The sequence below is a fragment of the Uloborus diversus genome, chromosome 6 (genome assembly GCF_026930045.1).
Source record: "Uloborus diversus isolate 005 chromosome 6, Udiv.v.3.1, whole genome shotgun sequence".
In the NCBI taxonomy this organism is placed as follows: Eukaryota; Metazoa; Arthropoda; class Arachnida; order Araneae; family Uloboridae; genus Uloborus; species Uloborus diversus.
In genome coordinates, this window is record NC_072736.1 from 107,126,050 (window position 1) to 107,145,588 (window position 19,539).

The window sequence follows — 19,539 nt, forward strand, 5'->3', positions numbered from 1 at the left end:
GTGATCAACTAAACACAACTGATTAATAAAAATGGAATCAAAAAAAAATATTTTAGCCGAGAAATTTTTGTCTGTGTATATGACTTATATGACTTAGGCGCTTCGTCAATGACACCAACAATAAACAGTTTGTTGTTATACTGATGGGAATTCTAGTTACGTAAACTGAGCTTCACTATTTAAGGGTTGAACTTATAAGCAATTACTTTTTTATGTTTAAAACATGTATTTGTGTTGTGATTGCTTGTTAAATATTGTCCTTTTTTTTTCAGTTATGGGATGCAAGAAAGAAAGGCTGTATTTATACATACAAGGTAAATAAATATTTATTTCTGCTTTTGCTGCATATATGCGTGTGTATATATATATATATATACACACACACAGTATAACTTTGATTTAACAATACCCAATTTAATGATACATTTCACTGATCCGAATTCGACTGCATCGAATGTCTATTCTCCTTAATTTGATGATTTCCTTGATTTACCAATAACTTTTCCCCTTAAAAAAGTTTTAAAACCTGAAAAAGCTTGAAAGAATTTGAGATTCTTCAAGCATTTTGTATTTGCAACATAAAGTTGAATTATTTAATTTCATAAAGTTGAATTTATGTATATCATTGTCATGATGCCTGCTAAAAGGGATATTTTGGTTTCTTGCTGCATAAAAGTTCAAAGCTCTCGAAAGCCCTGCAATCATGAAGTTTTTTTTTTTTTTTTTTTTTTTTAAGCTAAGCTTGTTGGTTCTTGAAAATGTACTTTGAATATAAAAATTGCAAAACTAAGCCTCATGTGATCTACTCCCCTTTATGACCAAGTTTTTCAGACATTTTTAGAAAACCTTTCAATATAATAGATCTTTCATCAAAGTCTCTCTTGTAGAAAATGCAGTTTTCCTGTACGTACTTTTATATTACTGCCTTTTTTTTTTTTTTTGCATTAAATTAATCCTGCATGCGATATTTACAGTACAAATTTAGAGTGGTGTCTTGAAAAATATTTTTTTGAGTCTTGAAAAGTGCTTGATTTTTTTTTCTCCCTGAAGGATATGAACTCTGAAGTAATTGAGAAAATTAAAACAACCTTCATCTTGTGTATTAAAAAAAAATCTTTTGAATGACATAGAACATTCAGTAGTGTGGGGACATTTTTCTCCCCCTTTATAAGCAATTGATGTGACATTTTAGCTTAAAAACTGATTGCAAAAAAATCCTAAAAAGTAAATGAAACTTTTTCATAAATTGATTTTAAGTGTTCTTTTGGTTCCTAAAGATACTTTTTGCCATTTTAATCATGAAATTTCCATGAATTTTAGGGTCACAATAAAGCTGTAAATACTCTAAAATTTAGTCCTGATGGAAAATGGGTTGCTTCTGGTGCTGAAGATGGCTCAGTAAAGGTAATTCTTTTCTCTGAAATATTAGTAGTCTGCATCTAGTTTTATTTCTCATTCTTTTGATATATAATTAGAATTTGATTTTCTGAAGGATATTGTTTAATGCAGTTCCAATGAACTTAATAGAATTCATGTAATAATATAATCTTATTCAATTTAATATTTTATAATGTACTATTCAGTATATCTAGATGCGACAAGTAATTTCCAAGGATAAGCAATAGTATGTGGATCGCTCTTTTATACACAGCACAGGGGGCTGTGACAAACATGCACATACGAGGTCTGATCGAAAAGTTGCAGGACTTTTGAAATTTCGCGGGAACAGAGAGTGCTAGAGACTTCCGATTAGCAGCATTGTTTAGAGTAAGTCTTCCCGAGCACAGCTGGTGTTTCATAATATTGATAACCTTCTCCAAACGGAAGTAACAGCTGTTTTACTGAAGCCACTTCTTTGTTTCTAGCTTTTTCGTAATGGGCAGGAAAGTAGAGCAGCGCGTTTGCGTGAAATTGGGCAAATCATTTGTGGAAACTTTCCAAATGCTTTCAGGACGCTTTCGGTGATGAAGTGATGAGTCGTTCACGGTGTCATGAGTGGTTCAAACGGTTCAAGAAAGGCAGAACTTCAACGACAGATGACCCTCGTTCAGGAAGGTTTTCAACTTCAACTGACGATGCTCAAGTGGCCAAAGTGAATGCCCTAGTGCGTTCCAATCAACGTTTAACGATTCGAGAGATGGCAGAGGAGTGCCACATCTCATTTGGGTCATGTCAGGAGATCCTGACCGAAAAATTGGAGATGAGAAGGGTTGCAGCCAAATTCGTTCCACGCCTGATGACAGAGGATCAAAAAGCGCACCGCCTGGAGGTTTGTCAGGAGCTCTTGCAAATGGCCAATTCCGACGAAAACTTCTTGAAAACCATCATCACAGGCGACGAGAGTTGTGTTTGTGGCTACGACGTGGAAACGAAGGTGCAGTCGTCCCAGTGGAAGTCAAAAGGCTCACCAAGACCCAAAAAAGCTCGTCAAGTGAGATCGAACATCAAAGTGATGATCACTGTTTTCTTTGATTCGAAAGGTGTGAACCGTCATGAATTCCTTGCACAAGGTGAAACAGTCAACAGATTTCGCTACCTTGACACCCTGAGAACTTTGCGTCAAAAAATTAGGCAAAAGAGGCCTGAATTGTGGGCGACAGGCAAGTGGTTTCTCCACCATGACCCCAAAGCAGAATACTTTACGATGTTCTGCGACGTAAAATCATTTGACCAAAATTGTTCTGCAAGTACTTCAAGCATTGTACGCGAAAAAATGTGACATTTTCCACAAATTGCGTGCCAAAAATCAAAATCGTTTCATATAGGATTTTTTTTTTTTAACTGGACTGTTGCTATTTATTTCTGTGGAAATGAGATATTTCTGGAAACTTCACAGCTTTCAACCAAATGACTAATTAAAGAGCACTGAATTTGTAAAATTAGTTGATCATGAAAACTATAAAATCAAAAAAAAAAAAAAAAAAACTTTAACAAGGTGTCAAACCTCAACCGATTGAGATTCTCCAAAAATAATTTATATGCTTTCTAAAATGCATAGAAAGAGCAAAGATACAAAATTTTAAAAATCTGAACCTAGGTATCAAACCACATTTTTTTTGGTTAATTTTGCGTGGCGCATGAAAGAGTAATTAAAATAAAGTTACTAAATAAAGAAATTACTGAAATAATAAATAAAATGAGTAGAGTTGTGGTTGCATATAATAAAACACTTCAAAACTTTCTAAATATTTGAAATATTTTCTGGATGCAAAGGGATTGAAATCTTAAATGTGACACGCAATTTCTGGCGATGGACGTGTTTCAATGTTGGCATGTTTCGAAAACATACGTGTGTGGCGGAAAATGCAGTGGATGAAGATTGGTTGTGAAAGTCCTACATAGGACTTATCGAATTCAACATCGCGAGCTTTCCGCCAAATTATCGTAATTTGCAAGAATTTTAGATTTTCTTCTAATTTTACGAATTATGCAGCATTTCTGCAAAATTCGATCTTGAGTTGGAAGATGCTTGTAGAAAATCTGCAGTTTCTACAGATTTTCTGCACCGCGATTTCTGCAGAAAATTTGTCAGTTTTCCTCTCACATTTGAACAGAATTGTTCTGCAGCTCAGGCATCTGTTCTGCGACGTACGTCGCAAATTTAGTAGTATTCTGCTTTGGGGCACCATGACAATGCGCCCTGTCACACCGCCCTTCTCATCCGCAATTTTTTGGCCAAGAACAACATGACAACCCTTCCCCAGCCCCCCTATTCACCTGATCTGGCCCCCTGCGACTTCTGGCTGTTCCCCAAGCTGAAGTACCCGATGAAAGGACAGCGATTTCAGACGATAGAAGAGATTAAAGAAAAAACGCAGGAGCAGCTCAAAAGCATCCCCGAAGAAGAGTTTTCCAGGTGCATGGGACAGTGGAAACACCGGTGGGAGAAGTGTATTTCCTCCAGAGGGGAGTACTTTGAAGGTGATAAGTTAGAATAATTGTTAAAAAAATTTTAATAAAGAATTATTGAGAAAGTCCTGGAACTTTTTTATCTGACCTCGTAAGTACACATAAGCCTCAGCCCAGTCTGGGAAGGTAACTTACGCCTTATTAACAGAACATTTTTTGCCATGAGTTTCTTTAAGTCCTAGCAACAAAATTTTCTAAAATTCTTAGATTTTTTAAACTTTGAATTATTTTTTTTTTATTCAACTGAATTTCATTATTAATCAGCTAGCATTGTGCTTTTAAACTTTTTAAAATGCATCTCACTGCTGGTTCTGCTTCCTAAAAATACTTTACAAAAAACCTTTCTGGGAGCAATGTTTTATTTATTTATTTATTTATTTTTGAATAACATTTACTAGTCGACCCGTGCGGAACTCCGCACTGTGCTTCGAATCGTTTCATAAGGTATTTCTCTCTTTAAGAATTTCAAAGGAAGAAAATTATGAAGAAGAACCGAAAAAAAAGTAAGCGCAGAGAGAAGGCATGTAATTTAAAGACATCAGTAACAAAACCTCGTTAAACACAACGTTGTGATGATTTGATCATCGCTCACCTTTTGGTCGTACATATTTTCAATTCAAACATAAATATCATTAAAAGTGGTTGAGTAGAGACTCGTGAAAAAGCAAAAATTGTGCATGTGAAAAAACAGGTTGTGGCAAATACAGTCCTGCCCATGTGAGCATCTGACAGCAAAAAAAGGAACAGTAAAGAGATATTTATTGGCACGGATTCTGGTTGGCGCCATTCTGATTAACAGCCCGACACCCCAACAAACCTAGCAATTGCGCCTTCCTTTTCGAAAGCTATTCATTGAAGGAATGCGTAGTAAAGAACAGCAAAAAAGCTTTTTGCCAATAATAATAATAATAATAATTATAATAATAAGATCACGCTTCTATGTTTTGTCATTAACCAGCATGATACGATTTAAAATTATTCGCAAAGCATGGAATTTGATTAAAGAATGACGAAGATCTCACGTAACGATTGAAACGAACATTATAGAGAAGTAATAAATTAGATTGAAAATAAGTGTTTTTATGTTTGAATATTGAACTATTTCACATAGAAGGTTGCTTTATGAGTTACGGCTTAAATGCCCGCACATTTTTCTCTTTTAATCGAATACTTAAAATTCAAAACCAAAACCAGCTGAACTGAGTCCATTTTTTAAGTGTAATTTTTCGAACGTAGACAAAATGTTTTTTTTCCAGCAGAAAGCAGAGGAGTAGAACATGATTCCTTGCTAATGAAGTTGATAATAATTTTAATGCTTTATATCGTATTCGCGCGAATAAAAAATTAAAGGTTTACTGGGTGAAACTCGTAGTTTTAATTTGCCGTAGAATTTTTTCATTTGTACAAAAGGACGAACACTGCTATTAGAAACATCTACATTTCAGCATACAATGAAAATGTTTTTCTGCACAAAAAGGATTTCCTTTGGGTAAATCTAATACTTTTTTATGCTTACATTATGCTGAGTGGTCTGGATGTAGTCAAAGCTTAAAAAAAAGGAAGAACACCCTTCGATTCACAGTCAACTTATCCAAATGATAACCGTAGCCTGCATAAAGAAGTCAAAACACCAAGTAGCATTCCCACTGCATTTATTTTATTACGTTTGTATGTTATGAGTACATGTAATGCGTAATACTAATACAAATTTGATATTATATCAGACAGCCCAAACTTGCCCGAAGTTCAGATAGTTTATAGCCGAGTTTATAGCCGAACGCTCTACCGAAAAAAACTTATCAATTTAACCGAACAACTAAGTCCAGTGCTTTTAAGCTTTATTAAAGTATGAACACACACAGGCTTTTTTTTTTTTTTTTTTTGCCGAAAGCGACTTAAAAAATGGAAAACTGCATTAGAACTTTGCTTTTAAAAAATGCATAAGAACTACAGGTAGCATCAAGGTTTTGAATTAGCAAGGGGCGTTTTCGAAAACTTGATTTTTCGACCGTAAGTCTATTTTTCTTCATTAGCCAGCCTGATAAGTTCTAAAATGAGAAGGGAATAATATATAAGATAAGATATTGAAGAAACATTTTTTTATTCTTGAAAATTTTTACAATTTCTTACCGCAGGCTCCTTGAACCGTTATAACTTAGATGGCAGCACATGTTCATCATTTAACAGCTCGGTTAAAATACAAAATAAATTGAACTATGCTATTTTTTAAGCGTAGCTTTTCGAATGTAGTAAAAATGTGATAGGCTATTTGTTTTTTTGCAAAAAGAAGAAAAAAAATATATTTTACCCTTCAAATTGAGGTAGTAATTTTTTTATTTGTACAGAGAGTCAAAAACTCATTAGAAGAATATATATTTCAATATACGATTTATTATTTTTTTCTGAACAAAAAACAATTCTATTGTAGTCTGAAATCTTAAACCTGTTACCTGTATATTTTCGCTTACATTTTGCTTTAATTTTCTTACCAGAGCCAAAGCTTAAAAAGAAAAAAAAAAGCGTTTAACTCAGAAGTAATTTAGCACAAAGTCATTTCAAGTTTTCATATCAGCGAGGAGCGTTTCCTCCTCATTTATTCTATTTCTTCGTAGTTGTTATTCACTTAATTAAGAGTTCATGTAATGCGCGATATTTCTCTAATTTTTTACTGCAGATTGTCCGGACGTGGGCCCGAACACGCATTCTCCTGGTTACGAAGAGAACGCTCTGCCAATCAAGCTATTCAGCTCTGTCAGTCATGGCGCAAATTAAAGTTATAAGTTTAACCGAAAACCTCATTCTGGTTCTTTAAAACAGGTTTTTTCGGCTCAAAAAAAAATTTTTTAGACCGTGGGTCTATTTTTCGTCAGTAGCCAGCACCATAAGCTTTAAAATAAGGCGTAAATCAAAGAAATCGATCAAGAATTGAGGAAAATCTGGCATAGAAACCAAAAACAGGCTACAGAAATAATATATAAGGATTTTATACAAAAAAGATTTTTTTTAAATGCTGCTATCTAATCAAACCTCTAGAGGCGAGTTTTTTTTTTTTTTTATAATCAAACACTTAAAAGAGTGTGCTTTTTTAGTTTGCTGTATAAATCCTTATCCATTACCACAGTTTGTTCTGCTAATTTATAAATGTAATGCCAAAGATAGTACAGTGACCTCTCACTTATAAGTGACCAAAGGGGACAACGAAATTTTCGCTCATGAGTGAAAAATCCAAAAATAAGCTGAAATGCAATAAGTTAACATCAGTTATAGTTATACTAATAGTACGTTACTAATACTAATGAATAAATACTCACATAATTTCCGTTTATGCATTGTTATTTAATGAAAATGTAAAATTTGAAGTTTCACGTTTTGTCATTTTTTATACACTGTACAGTACGTAAGGGAAGCCGCCAAAAACCAAAAAAATGTCGCATGATCAGTACTATAGTCTACAAGGATGCAAAAGATTCTCGATGGGCTACGTCAATGCGTACCACTTGAGCATGACTTTTAGTGATGTTAACCTTTTGGTATGTAACCTGTTCTTCCTTCTCGATGTCAATCACAAGACTAATTCCACTCCTTAATGCACACTTATGCAAAAAAGAATGTGTTCTTGGAAGAATCCGAACAATGGAATTAAGGCGTGTGAATGTATTTCAAGAGACAGAACAAGAAGGGTACCAGTCCTTCGATAAGCAAAGCGTGAATAAGCAATTTAACAAAAACTTGAAAAAAATGTATCGTGCATAAGTGAATAGTGCATTTTAGGTTTTGCATGTAAATGAACAAGAATTAACGTTTTCCTATATCCCTGACTGGGCCCATGAGAAAAACGCGTATAACAGAGGTCACGTATAAGCGAGAGATCACTGTATTTATACATACATGTAAGGGCTGCTCCAGCTTCTGATTTGGGGGGGGGGGGGGGTCATTATCTGAAGGAGGGTCAAAGTGCAATTCTTGGGCTCAAATAGGAATCTGGAGTACATTTTTCAAAATAGTAGTCCGTTAAATGCAACTTTTAGCTATATTTGATATTTTAAGGGAGGGAGTCATGACCCCCCTCCCAGGATTTATGCCTACATACGTGACCATTAAAATCATATTGTTTTCTTTTAATGATGCCGTCAAACCTGTCTATCTCCAAGCATGTATATCTCAAATAACTGCATAGCTTAATTTTTTTTTAATTTCCCAGCTATCTCAAATAATTTCTAATGCTTTTTTCCCTGATTTTCTCAAATACTTCATACGTAAAGTCTATTTCTCAAAGTTCAAAATTCACTCATACAAAAATTTGAAGTACAATCTCCCCCCCCCCCCCCCACTGTTTAAGGAACAAAAGTAGGCAGGAGATTAGCCTAGAATAAGAAATAATGGAGGATAGAACGCAGCCTCTGTCAGGGAGAGAGGAGGGACAGAGTGAATGCTAGCTGCAAGAACTCGGGCTCACAATGCTATGAGGGGAAGGAGAGATAAAACATGTCACTTCAAAGTAACAAACTGGACATGTGGTGCTATTATTTCTCCCGAAAAGCAAAAAAAAAAAGGGCAAGTGAAAGAGTAAGGGTCGAGTAGTAGATGAAAGCATCAAAATAATTTTTGGTTACCTTTTTCCTGGAATTTGCTATACCTTGTGCAGGTGTCATGTTGTGCCTGTTCATGGAAGAAGACCTGTTATTGAATGTGAAATTGTTTATTTTATTGATTAATTCATTTATATTTTGTATATAATATTTTTATTCAGTTTACTGAACAATGTACACGTTGCTTGAACAACTCATAGTTGCTAGATTTAAATGCAAAAATCAAAACCTTCATGTCTCGAAACCTGTCTTTCTTGAATTTATTTTCTGAACCCTCGAGATTCGAGATAGACAGGTTCAACTGTACATTAATGCATAATTATGACTATGATTCCATTTCCCTACTTTTATAAAATGAAATGTATATTTTTTTTGTTAATGATTCATTTATCATTTTTAAATGTTCATTTTTATTTAATCTCTAGCTTTGGGATCTTTGTGCGGGTAAACTTTTGACAGAATTTCCTGGCCATACCGATTCAGTGTCAAGAGTCGAATTTCATCCAAACGAATTCCTTTTAGCCACTGGTAGTGTAGATAGGTAAGATTTTCTGTATTTTATAATGCTTTATTCAGCATTATTTTCATAATATTGATTTACTCTGACAACGCAAAGCATGCTTGTGAGCAAATAACAAAATAACAATCGTTTTTCTTTTCTAATAATCTAGAACTGTCAAATTTTGGGATCTGGAATCCTTTCGACTAGTCTCAACAGTTGGTGGAGATGGACCTCCTGTAAAGTGAGTTTATTTTTACAAAAAATAAATAAATAAATAAATAAATAAATAAAAAATCATTTAAATGTTTATCTAAACAGTTTGGCATTTGTTTAAGTTCACCAGTTACTGATTGGGTATTGCTTGCTAATTTTTCATTTTATGAAATTTATATTCTAAAACAGTTTTAAAATATTCATTTAATTTTTGAAAACTATCCTATAAGTTGGTTTGCTTTATTTTTTACAGGTGTATATATTTTCATTCAAGTGGTCTCTGTATGTTTTGTGGATCTCATGACATTCTTAAAGTGTATGGATGGGAACCTGAATGTACATTTGATTCAGTTTTAACTGGATGGGGAAAAGTTTGTGATATGGCAATAACACAGAATCAACTTGTAAGTCATTTCCCAAAATTTTGTTCTTTTTAGAAACTAAAAGAAATAAAACTTATGATTATTTCTCTTTTTCAAATTGAGCATTTTTAGTGAAATACTAATGTAATTATTTTGTTTATTAATTTTTTCTGATCGTTTTTATTCTTTTGAAAATAACGGTAATAATTAAAATCAGGCAGCAATTTTTACAGATGTTATCAACAAATGTTCCACATGTTACATGAATCAATTGATTCATTCACTGTCAATCTCCGACCAGCATATGACCATAAACAGATTATCTGCTTTAATCAGTACTGTATGTCAAGTGTATCTGATAATAGTGATATAGAGCCAATTTAACGGCAACAGCAGTTAATGCAAGGGGGTCCCCCCTCCAAATATTGCAAAGTATGAAATAAAATAAACTGATTTCTTGATTATAATTCTCAAAAATTTCAGTTGATCTTATTATCTGAATATTTAGATTAAATCTAAAGCAACCAATAAAATTTCAATTACAAATGTGAGAAAAGAAATAGATGGCATACAGCAATGTACAAATAGCTTTTACTGTACCATCTATATTGCTTTATTTTTTATTTAAATTTTATTGGCTGCTTTAGAATTTACCCAAATATAAAAATATTAAGATCAACAGAAAATTTTGAATGTTGTAATAAAAAAATCAGTTTCATACTTTTTAGTCCAAAACAAGCTTATAGAAGTAGTCTTTAAAGTTAAAAACATATCTTTATATTTTGTTGTTAATTATAACTGACTCTTTCCTTATTATATCTGAAATGCTCTTTGCTGAATAAATTGGCACTTATAAGTTTCAAATATTAATTTCCGAATATAATTGTATGCATATTTTGTTTTTCATGTAGATTGCTGGTAGTTTTTCTATGAACAGTGTTTCTGTGTATGTTGTGCAACTAGACACGTTAAAACCCATGTGCAAAGTGGATAATAGTAATGTTTCCTACAAACCAAACTCCTGCATTAATCCTGTCTCTCGGTAAGTAATTAGTGCATTACAATTTTCTTCATACCATGGGCTTATTTTAGAGACTCCAAAATGGTTCAGCCCCTCCAGAAATAAATTTAAAGCTAGTCATTGTAAATAAAGACTTTAAGGGGACTAAAACTTTCTAAACTTGACAAATTTAGGAAAAACGGTTACTTTTAAAACCTGCCTATCTTTTTACAAAATAACTATTTAAAAGTTAAAAATTTTCTAGTGTTTTTAGCTGCTATTAGGAGCATGTTAGTGCTAATTAAAACTTCCACTTGTTGAAAAATATTTTGAAACATTGCCTGGACTAAGGTATAGTTTTTCATGAACAAAATAATCGATATAGCGCTGGGTACACTTTTTTCACAAATGACATAAATTTTAACCTTGAAGTTTTATATGTATCTTTAAAATAGTGCAACTGATGTAGCTAACCATATTTTAATTTATTTTTACCAATTGGTTAAAAAAAAAAGAGTTGAACATTCAAAAATATCTGAAATTTTAATCATCAAAATGGGTTCTTACAAAAAATATTCAACAAAATTTCTAAAACTTTTAGGTTTACTAGAGGCATGTGGGTATTATAAACAATTGAGCCAAATTTCAAGTATATACTAATATTGTGATACAGGTTTTGTGCTTTAAAAAAGGAAGCACGATCTAAAAATATCAAAAAGTTTTGCTGGTGACAGTAAGAATTACATCTTTTATGAACTGTACATTTTTCTTACGTAATTCCTTTTCATAGGTCCCATTTACGCAAGAGCTTCGAAAAAGATCAAGGAAATCACAAATTAAAGTAAGTACAATATTTATAAGATTCATAAAAAGAGAAAAAAGCAAAGACAATTTTTTTTTTTTTGCATGTGTTTTCAACTAAATATTGTTTACACTTTGTTTTTTGTTTAGTTTTAATTTTTTCGCCTGTGATTTTGCTTTGATATGAACTCATGCAAGTTTATTTCATATGGCCAAAAAATATAGGGATAAACAAGAACTGCTGGGTTTTGAAGCCATTTTTATAAATGCAATCATTGAACTAGGTTAATGTTATGCATATGTAATTAAAGGTTTAATTTATCAAAACGTTTACCATTTAACAGATTTCATGTGTGCCCTGATTGTGGCAAGGCACACATCCAAATCGTGTTCAACATCTTCTCATGTCCTAGCCAGTAGGTCTGGAGTCATGTTTGCCACACAATTGCGCACACCTTTGCTTTTAGCTGGTTTGCATTCTAAATTGTTGTTAGCGTAAACAAATTTCTTGACTTGTCCCAGAAAAAAATAAAAGTCAAATAGAGTTGGGATTCAGGCATTTTGGAGGTCAAGAAGAAGACTGCCCTTCGAATCCACTTGCTGTAGAATCAAGTATCTAACGCTACATTGCTTCTAAGTCAATGAGACACTGTATTACCTAGAGTTGGAAAAATCAAAATTTATGTGCAAAATATTTAATGAGCTACTGATTTTCTCCAAGATTAACTGACCTAACTCATGCAGTTAACTTGAATAGTGTTCTACAAAAAAATTTTATGGGCAACCCGTAGTTCTTTTCCAAATATTTGGTTTCTTTAATAACCAGAGTACAGATTATATGCACAATAAAATCATCAAAAACTGCACAAAAAATGGTGTGCACAGAAAATCAGGTGATCGGAGAAAAATCCACAGGTTGACCCATTTTTTGCTCTTGATGAAGAACAAAATACTTTTTTGTAGTCTTTCTTTTATGCAAAAACTATCTAAAAGTATTTGAAGAACACAGTAATATGCAGTTGTTTTGCAAATATGCCGTTTTTAGGAAGTTATGTGCATTGACATCACTGTGTGATTAATAAAATTTTTTAATGGCCTTTGGAAACTTGTTGCGTGCCCAAAACTTGATTATACAGTCGACGCTCATTATAACGACCACACATTATAAAGACCGTCCCATTATAACGACCAGTGGTAAAAGTCCCAACTTTGTTCCTATGAACTCTATGTTAATTTGCTTTCATTATAACGACCTTTTTGTATCCTCTAATCCAATACAGCGACCGAATTCAGCGGACGCTATTTCTGATGTTCTTTCCAATAAACAAATTTGTAACTTGAAATGACTTTGATTATTGTTTACGGACATCTGCCTGAAGTTTTCAATGTCAAATCGAACTTTGAGAGGGGTGGAGGGATTACCATTCACCACTGCTAGCACAGAAAAAATAATGGGATGAAAAATCGAGAAATTTCCAGATTCCTAAGAAAAGGGAGTTGACAGATGTGTTGGTAGTTTGGTGTTTGTATCTAGTGGATTTTAAAATTTGGGGTTCTCGAGGGACTTTTAAATGCTTCTTTGAAAAGCAAGAAAAACACAATTTATCACATATATCTGAAACAGAAAATAATGTTTCGCAAAAATCACTTCTGTCAAAAAGGCAAACATCTGTCTGGTTTTATCTTCAGAAAATGTTGTGGTAGTAGTAGTAGTAGCAGATTTGCAAGTGTGTATCATTTTCTTCCCTATATTTTCTACTTTAAAATTTGTTTAATATTCTGTCATAATATTTTGCACACGATTTTTCTAAAAAATTCCTATGATAAAAATAACTTGGACATTTAACTGGAATGTTTGAAAAAGTACCTTTTTTTTCGGAACAGCGGGGCATGCATGATGACCGTGTATATTTTTTCAATTATACCTCTTATAACGACCACTCGTTATAAAGACCTTTTTCTCTGGGACGGAGATGGTCGTTATATCGAGCGTCGACTGTATTTTAAAATATTCAAACTAGTCTAAAGTGAAAGTTATGCTAGCAATTAATTGTAAGTGGGTTATAAATATCTACTGTTTTAAGAAGCTGTTGTTTCTTGGTTTTGTTTTGTCACATTTTAGTCATTCTGGAATGTGATTGAAAAAGGACTACATTATGCATGGAGGAAAATATCTATGTGTTGTACTCAAAACTCTTTTGGGGTTAATTGTTAAAAAAAGTTAACAAGAATTATTTCTTTCTAGCTCTATAAATATGAAAGTTGTTGAAAGTGCCAATCAAGAATATGATATTGAAAATGACAATCTCAATTATGAAGACACAGAGGAAATTGTTGATGATGAAGAAATATTTGCTCCCAAAAGTGAATGTAAGACTTAGTGTACTTAACATGTTTATATATACATTTAATACAAATTTATTTAATTTCCTGATTTTATAAAAAAAAAAAAAAACTTGTTTTTAGTAGTATTCCACAACTGCTTCACTTTGTGTACAAAAATTTCTAAAAAATTAGCTTGTATTTTTTTTTTTTTTTTTGCAGTTGATTATTATTTATAAATAGCTACTATTTATGAAATTGCTCATCAATACAGTTGTAGGTTCGTTTTGATTTGGTAACTGTAGTAGAAAGAATTCACTGTATGCTCTTCCACAAACCTTTTTTTTACTCATTTATTTATGCTGATTTTTATGCAGTTACTTGTTCTCACTAACCATCTATGAAAAAAAAGTTTGACTTTTATTTAAAAGATTAACTTAAAACCAAAATTTGTAGGACAAGTTTTTGTAATGAGCATTTTGTGCCTCAGCTAAGCCTTAGAAAAATAAATGTTGTCGGCATATTGAGTTACCAGTAGAGATTGCAATACTGGACCCAAAACTCAATACCGGTATTCGGTATTTTTAAAACGTGATACTGGAATACCAGTATTAATACCAGTATTTGAAATTTCTCAAAAATTGCTTGAAAACATATTGTTTTATTGACTCATTTCGTAATTTTGTACCAAAATTGTATTATTATGAAAACGTATTGTGAACAAATATAAAATGAATGAACAAATGTCATAATAAAAAATCAATACTAGTAAAAAACATAATGCATCCATTGCATTGTCTCTAAGTCTGGAACTCATTTTAGTGCTCAACTTTCCTTCAGTTGAAACTACTCTTTGGTGATACTGTTAACAATGCATGATACACCTCCTCTAATTTAATTGCCTAAAAGTATTTTATCTTCAAAAATGCATGTCATTTTTGAATAAACCCTTTTATGTGTATGTGTATTTCTTTCGTATTATGTGTATTTCTATTTTTTTGATTTAAAACGAAATTTCTTTCCTGAGAGACGATACTTTTCCAATATTATCATCATTTTCTCTCTCTGGTTTGTGTTTACTTTTTATTAGCTCTTTGATTTGAAATTTACAATAAACTTGACTAAATTTGATCTTGTTGGTTTCTCTCATTCGTTCTAGCTTTCTTTTCGAAATTCTTTGCAATTATAATTATGTAAATATCTGAAAATATCTTTGAATTTGTGGAACATATTTATGATTTTCTTCTAAACAAATTTTCAAGGCAATATATAATTTCTAAATATTATCTTGCCAAGTATGAAGCCAAATAGCGAGACGGCACAACAAACCAATACTGTTGCCAAAAAATTGCCATTTGCAATGCTAACAAGAAAGTTTTTGTCAAAATTTAGTACAGTTGAGACAAATATTTAAGAAAAAAAATCATAAAGCATTTCTGATATTGATGGTTTTAATAAATAGTTCATCAGACAAAGGGGGGGGGGGAGGCATTCACTCGAAATTAACTTTTCCAAAATGGAAAATGAGTGATCAGGGAAATGGAAAAAATAAATACATGGTGCACAAAATACTTTTGTTTAATGATATTCTATTATTCATGCTTTTGAAGCTAAATTTTAACATCAATAGATTGATCTTGGTTCTGTATCATGGGAAAATAAATGTACATTTAAAATATAAGTAGATATTTGATAAGTTAAATTGAAAATTCTTGAATTAAAACTATTTATTATTTTCAGCTAATATCGAAAATACCGGTATTGCAATCCCTAGTTACCAGAGTTTCATTGTCATAAACAAATACCAAACATTTATATGTTAAAATATTTTTTTATAGTAACTTACCTCAGTTTTATTATAAACTAGCCACCTGCGATGACCAGCTGATTCGCCTTTTTACGCCATTCGTCTTTCTATGCAAGCAGCCGCCTATGACTGTTGTTTGGCTTGCTGGTCATTCTCCTTTTGACACCAAGATTGCCATCTTTGATGGTTACTTAAATAAATTTGGCAGCAGTATTAATCAATCTATATTTATCTATATCAATATTAATATGAATAAAATATTTTCTATATCTATATTGAATAGTGTCGTTTGGAATTCTTCCAAAAAAGAGGTACAAGGTGTACTCTTAATAGTTTTAGCAAAGATTAAAAATTTTATTTAAATTTTAAAAAAAAGTGCAGCTATAAATAATAAAAATGTGTCTTCCAAATCAATTGTGAATGATAGCAAATATATGACAAGGCATCAGGAGAATATGACATCTTATAATACTCACTCATGCTTCTAGGACTTATTTAAATAATGCTGTTACATAAAGAAATATTTACCACAAGTAGAGATTGAAGTGTTTTACTCTGTGCTACCCATATTGCTTAGGTATTTCTCAGACAGTATTAATTTCAAGTACTAAATTGCATTTTCTTTTAAAACAGATTCCTTACAATTATACTAAAACCAATAATTTTGGAATAGTTACATTTTTCTACCATGTTGTTGTAGTCTTTGAAATTTTCTTCAATTTGAAACAAATGAAGAAACACTTGCTATGCATAAAATTATAACGACTTTATGTGAAAAGGTGTAATTTTTAATTTTTTAAATATTGACTTTAGTTTTTAATTCATTATGCTTATGGGCATTCATATGTCAAAATACTTAAAACTGTTGTCTGTATCAAAAACCTCTCATATTTTCTTTTCTATTTCTGTTAGTATGTCGTACCCCACCTGAGAGTGAACCCTTCCCAATACCCTTGGATGGTATGGTTTTTTCCCTCCTTTAGTATTTTCATTTTATATTTTGATGTAGACTTGTTTTTATATAATTTTCTTTATCATAGTTATATTAATTTTTAGCTTTGTAGTACCACCTTTCTTATACTTTTCTTGTGTGTACATTAGAAATAATGATTTTTCTTATAAATTTTAATGCAAAAAATATACAATAGAGTCTGTTTATAATGAATTGGAAAGGATTTAATGAAAATTTTGTTTTCGAAAATTGATGAATAGAACACTTTCTTAATACAAAGGCTTTTTCAGAAGGTGAAATCATAATCATTCATTTTTTTGCTACCCAGGAATCTATTAAAGATCTGTAAAAAGTCTGTGTAGTGCTATACTTCCAATTAAATCTTTTTACTGTTTTAAATATATGCATATTAAGAAATTATATTGATGTTAATTGCAAGAAGGATCGATAAAGAATGATCATAGTTGAATCAAAACAAACTATGTGAATTAATCCTCCAAATGAAAATGTTCTCTCCAAAATAATCCTTAGTGCACCTACACAGTTCAATTCTGTTGCATCTATTTTTCAAGCCCCAATTACCTTCTGGTAGCCATTTTTAGACTCATACTTCAAATCCCCTCTGAAGCTTCCTCCACTTGCATCTGAAGGCGAAAAATGCCGCCTTTTGAAGGTGTTTTTTCAAGTTTGGAAGCAGAAAAAAATCACAAGGAGCTAAATCTGCTATATGGAGGATAGGACACAACAAACAAACCTCCACAGCACAGCCTTTTTGTTTGGAATAAACAATCTTGGAATCCTTCAGACACAAGCACATGTTTGTAGTCTTTTTTTGAACAAAGTTTGAGTGAACTAAACAAAATGCTTATTCGTTACAATAGCTTGATTCTATCCTTTTGTTATCCCACTAAACACCAAACACACACTGTCTGTTTTCTGTGACTTCATTTTTTATTTACCTATAACACTAGCGCAGCCAGAAATTCTTTCTAGAGGGGGGTTTTGTGGTCACAGCAGTCCTCACACGTGTATTAACTACTGTGTTAGAATTGGATTGGCAATAATGCTAAAACCAAGACCTCTGGGGTGTTTTTACCCCCATGCCCACCCCCTCCCCCGCTTTGCTTCGCCTCTAATGATTGCAATGCTGGATTGGCTGTGTAGGTAATGCGGATTTACTCTTTATGTGTTGGCCAGCCAGATCCCCAAACCTAATCCCGTGTCATTTTTTTTTAATGTGGTTTCGTCAAAGACAGCGTTAATACACCACAATTGCCTCCTACAACATTGCAAGAACAGAAAAATTGCGTATGTGCACTAGCGCAACTAGGTATACTGTCTGAAGGGAGGGGGGTTGAGCAAAAATACTTTCTGGAAGGAGGTTTCTGATCAAAAATACCTTTTGGAGAATGTTTTTAATCAAAAAATACCTTCTGGAGTGGGTATTTTAATAAATTAGCCCTTTCATATGCATAAACTACTGTATTGAAATTTGCGTTTATGTTAAAACCAATGCCTCTGAGGTGTGTTTTCACCCCCTCCCCCTTCGCTGTGCCACTGACCTACAGAAAAATTATTGATCAACCTACTTAATATGCTGTTGTGTTGAGAGAAAATGCTGCTAATTTTTGAAGTTTTTCTTTTTCCTTTCTTGATTGCATTAATGTAAGAATTAAACTTAGTTACAAATTCTTCCAAGTCATAATTGTTTTTTTTTTTCTTCCTCCTTTTTGAATTCTTATAACTGATAATTGATTTTTGAATAATGTTCAAAAAAAAAAAAAAAACATTGCTTTATAACGAGTGCTGAATAAAAAGTGTACACTTTTTAGCTATGGATATTTTTATGCAGTTGTTGCTTATTGAGGCTTTTAGATAAAGTAAGCGCAATTTTTAAAAAAAATTTCGTATCCCAATATTATGAATAACCCCGATTTAACGCAAAAAAGTTTCAGTCCCGATGAATTCATTAAATCGGGATCCGACTGTATTTTTATTTTCAAAAAAAAAAAAAAAAACAACTCTGTGGTATTCTTAAGATAAGTTCATTAAGCTTTTTATTTTAAATAATGTTTAGTGTTTGGATTTGTATCAATATATATTAGCTGATATGTATCTACCAATGTGGAATATCGGATTTCACTATATTCAGCACAAGTAGATATAGTGGTATACAGTCAGATCTCGATACAAGGTCACCCCGCATATCGGGTCACTTTTCTAAAGTCCCGGCTCACTGAATAGGAATTCTATGTTATGTCTTATTGGATATATGGTCAGGTCATCAAACATTATTCGCTTATAAGGTCACTTCTGTCTAATTTCTTTAAGTGATTTCAGTGCTAAACAGATTCACTTCCAAGAATTTTCCGCGCTATACGATCTTTAAAAAGTGAAAAGTCGTATTCCTATTAATGTTGCATGTAGTGCAACGAATGCAGTAGAAAGTGAGTATTACGACAGTGACATTAAAATGTGAAGCAGTACCGAGGGTACTTAACGTGTACATATCACACTTTTTTACCAGTCATGAGAAACCAAAGAAGGTTTTCAGAAAACAATTGGAAACCATTGAGCTTAAATTAAAGAAAAAACCTATAGTCTAGTATTTATGATAATTTTAAGTTAGGTAAGTTGCACATCCGGTCTCTGCTTGAGCATATTTGTAAGCAGCTTTACTCTACATGAAAGTTATAAAAAATCATTTTAAAATTTCTTATTGATTTCAAAAGTTTTAATTGGTTCAAATCTATTAAACCTAATTATAACCTAATTACTGATAGTTTTGAACGTTTTAAATTTTAAAAAGAATTAACGGATATACAAGTTTATTCCTTACACCTATGTTATAAAATATATATGAATCGATTATAAGGTCCCCCCGCTTATAAGGTCAGTTTTGTGAAGTTCGGAGGGGTGACCTTATATCAAGGTCCAACTGTATCTGTGAAATGTGTATGTCTCACTATACAGTTCCAAGACATTGTTCCAAAATACGAAGGCCCATGAGAGATGTAATAAATTTTTATAGTGGAGCTGATATTTTGTTAAATTAACAAAAAAAAAAAAAAAATCTAATCCT

General features: G+C 32.3%; 1 protein-coding gene across 1 annotated transcript in view; it reads left to right on the forward strand.

Annotated features, from left to right (window-relative positions):
• Positions 1–19,539, forward strand: part of LOC129224076 (katanin p80 WD40 repeat-containing subunit B1-like) — a 128,229-nt gene that overhangs the window by 93,124 nt on the left and 15,566 nt on the right. Inside the window, exons 5-13 of the mRNA XM_054858477.1 lie at positions 273–314; positions 1,321–1,404; positions 8,924–9,039; positions 9,170–9,241; positions 9,467–9,617; positions 10,487–10,617; positions 11,366–11,416; positions 13,622–13,746; positions 16,418–16,465. Of these exons, the coding sequence (XP_054714452.1) occupies positions 273–314; positions 1,321–1,404; positions 8,924–9,039; positions 9,170–9,241; positions 9,467–9,617; positions 10,487–10,617; positions 11,366–11,416; positions 13,622–13,746; positions 16,418–16,465 (820 nt within the window). The remainder of the gene's footprint in view (positions 1–272; positions 315–1,320; positions 1,405–8,923; positions 9,040–9,169; positions 9,242–9,466; positions 9,618–10,486; positions 10,618–11,365; positions 11,417–13,621; positions 13,747–16,417; positions 16,466–19,539) is intronic.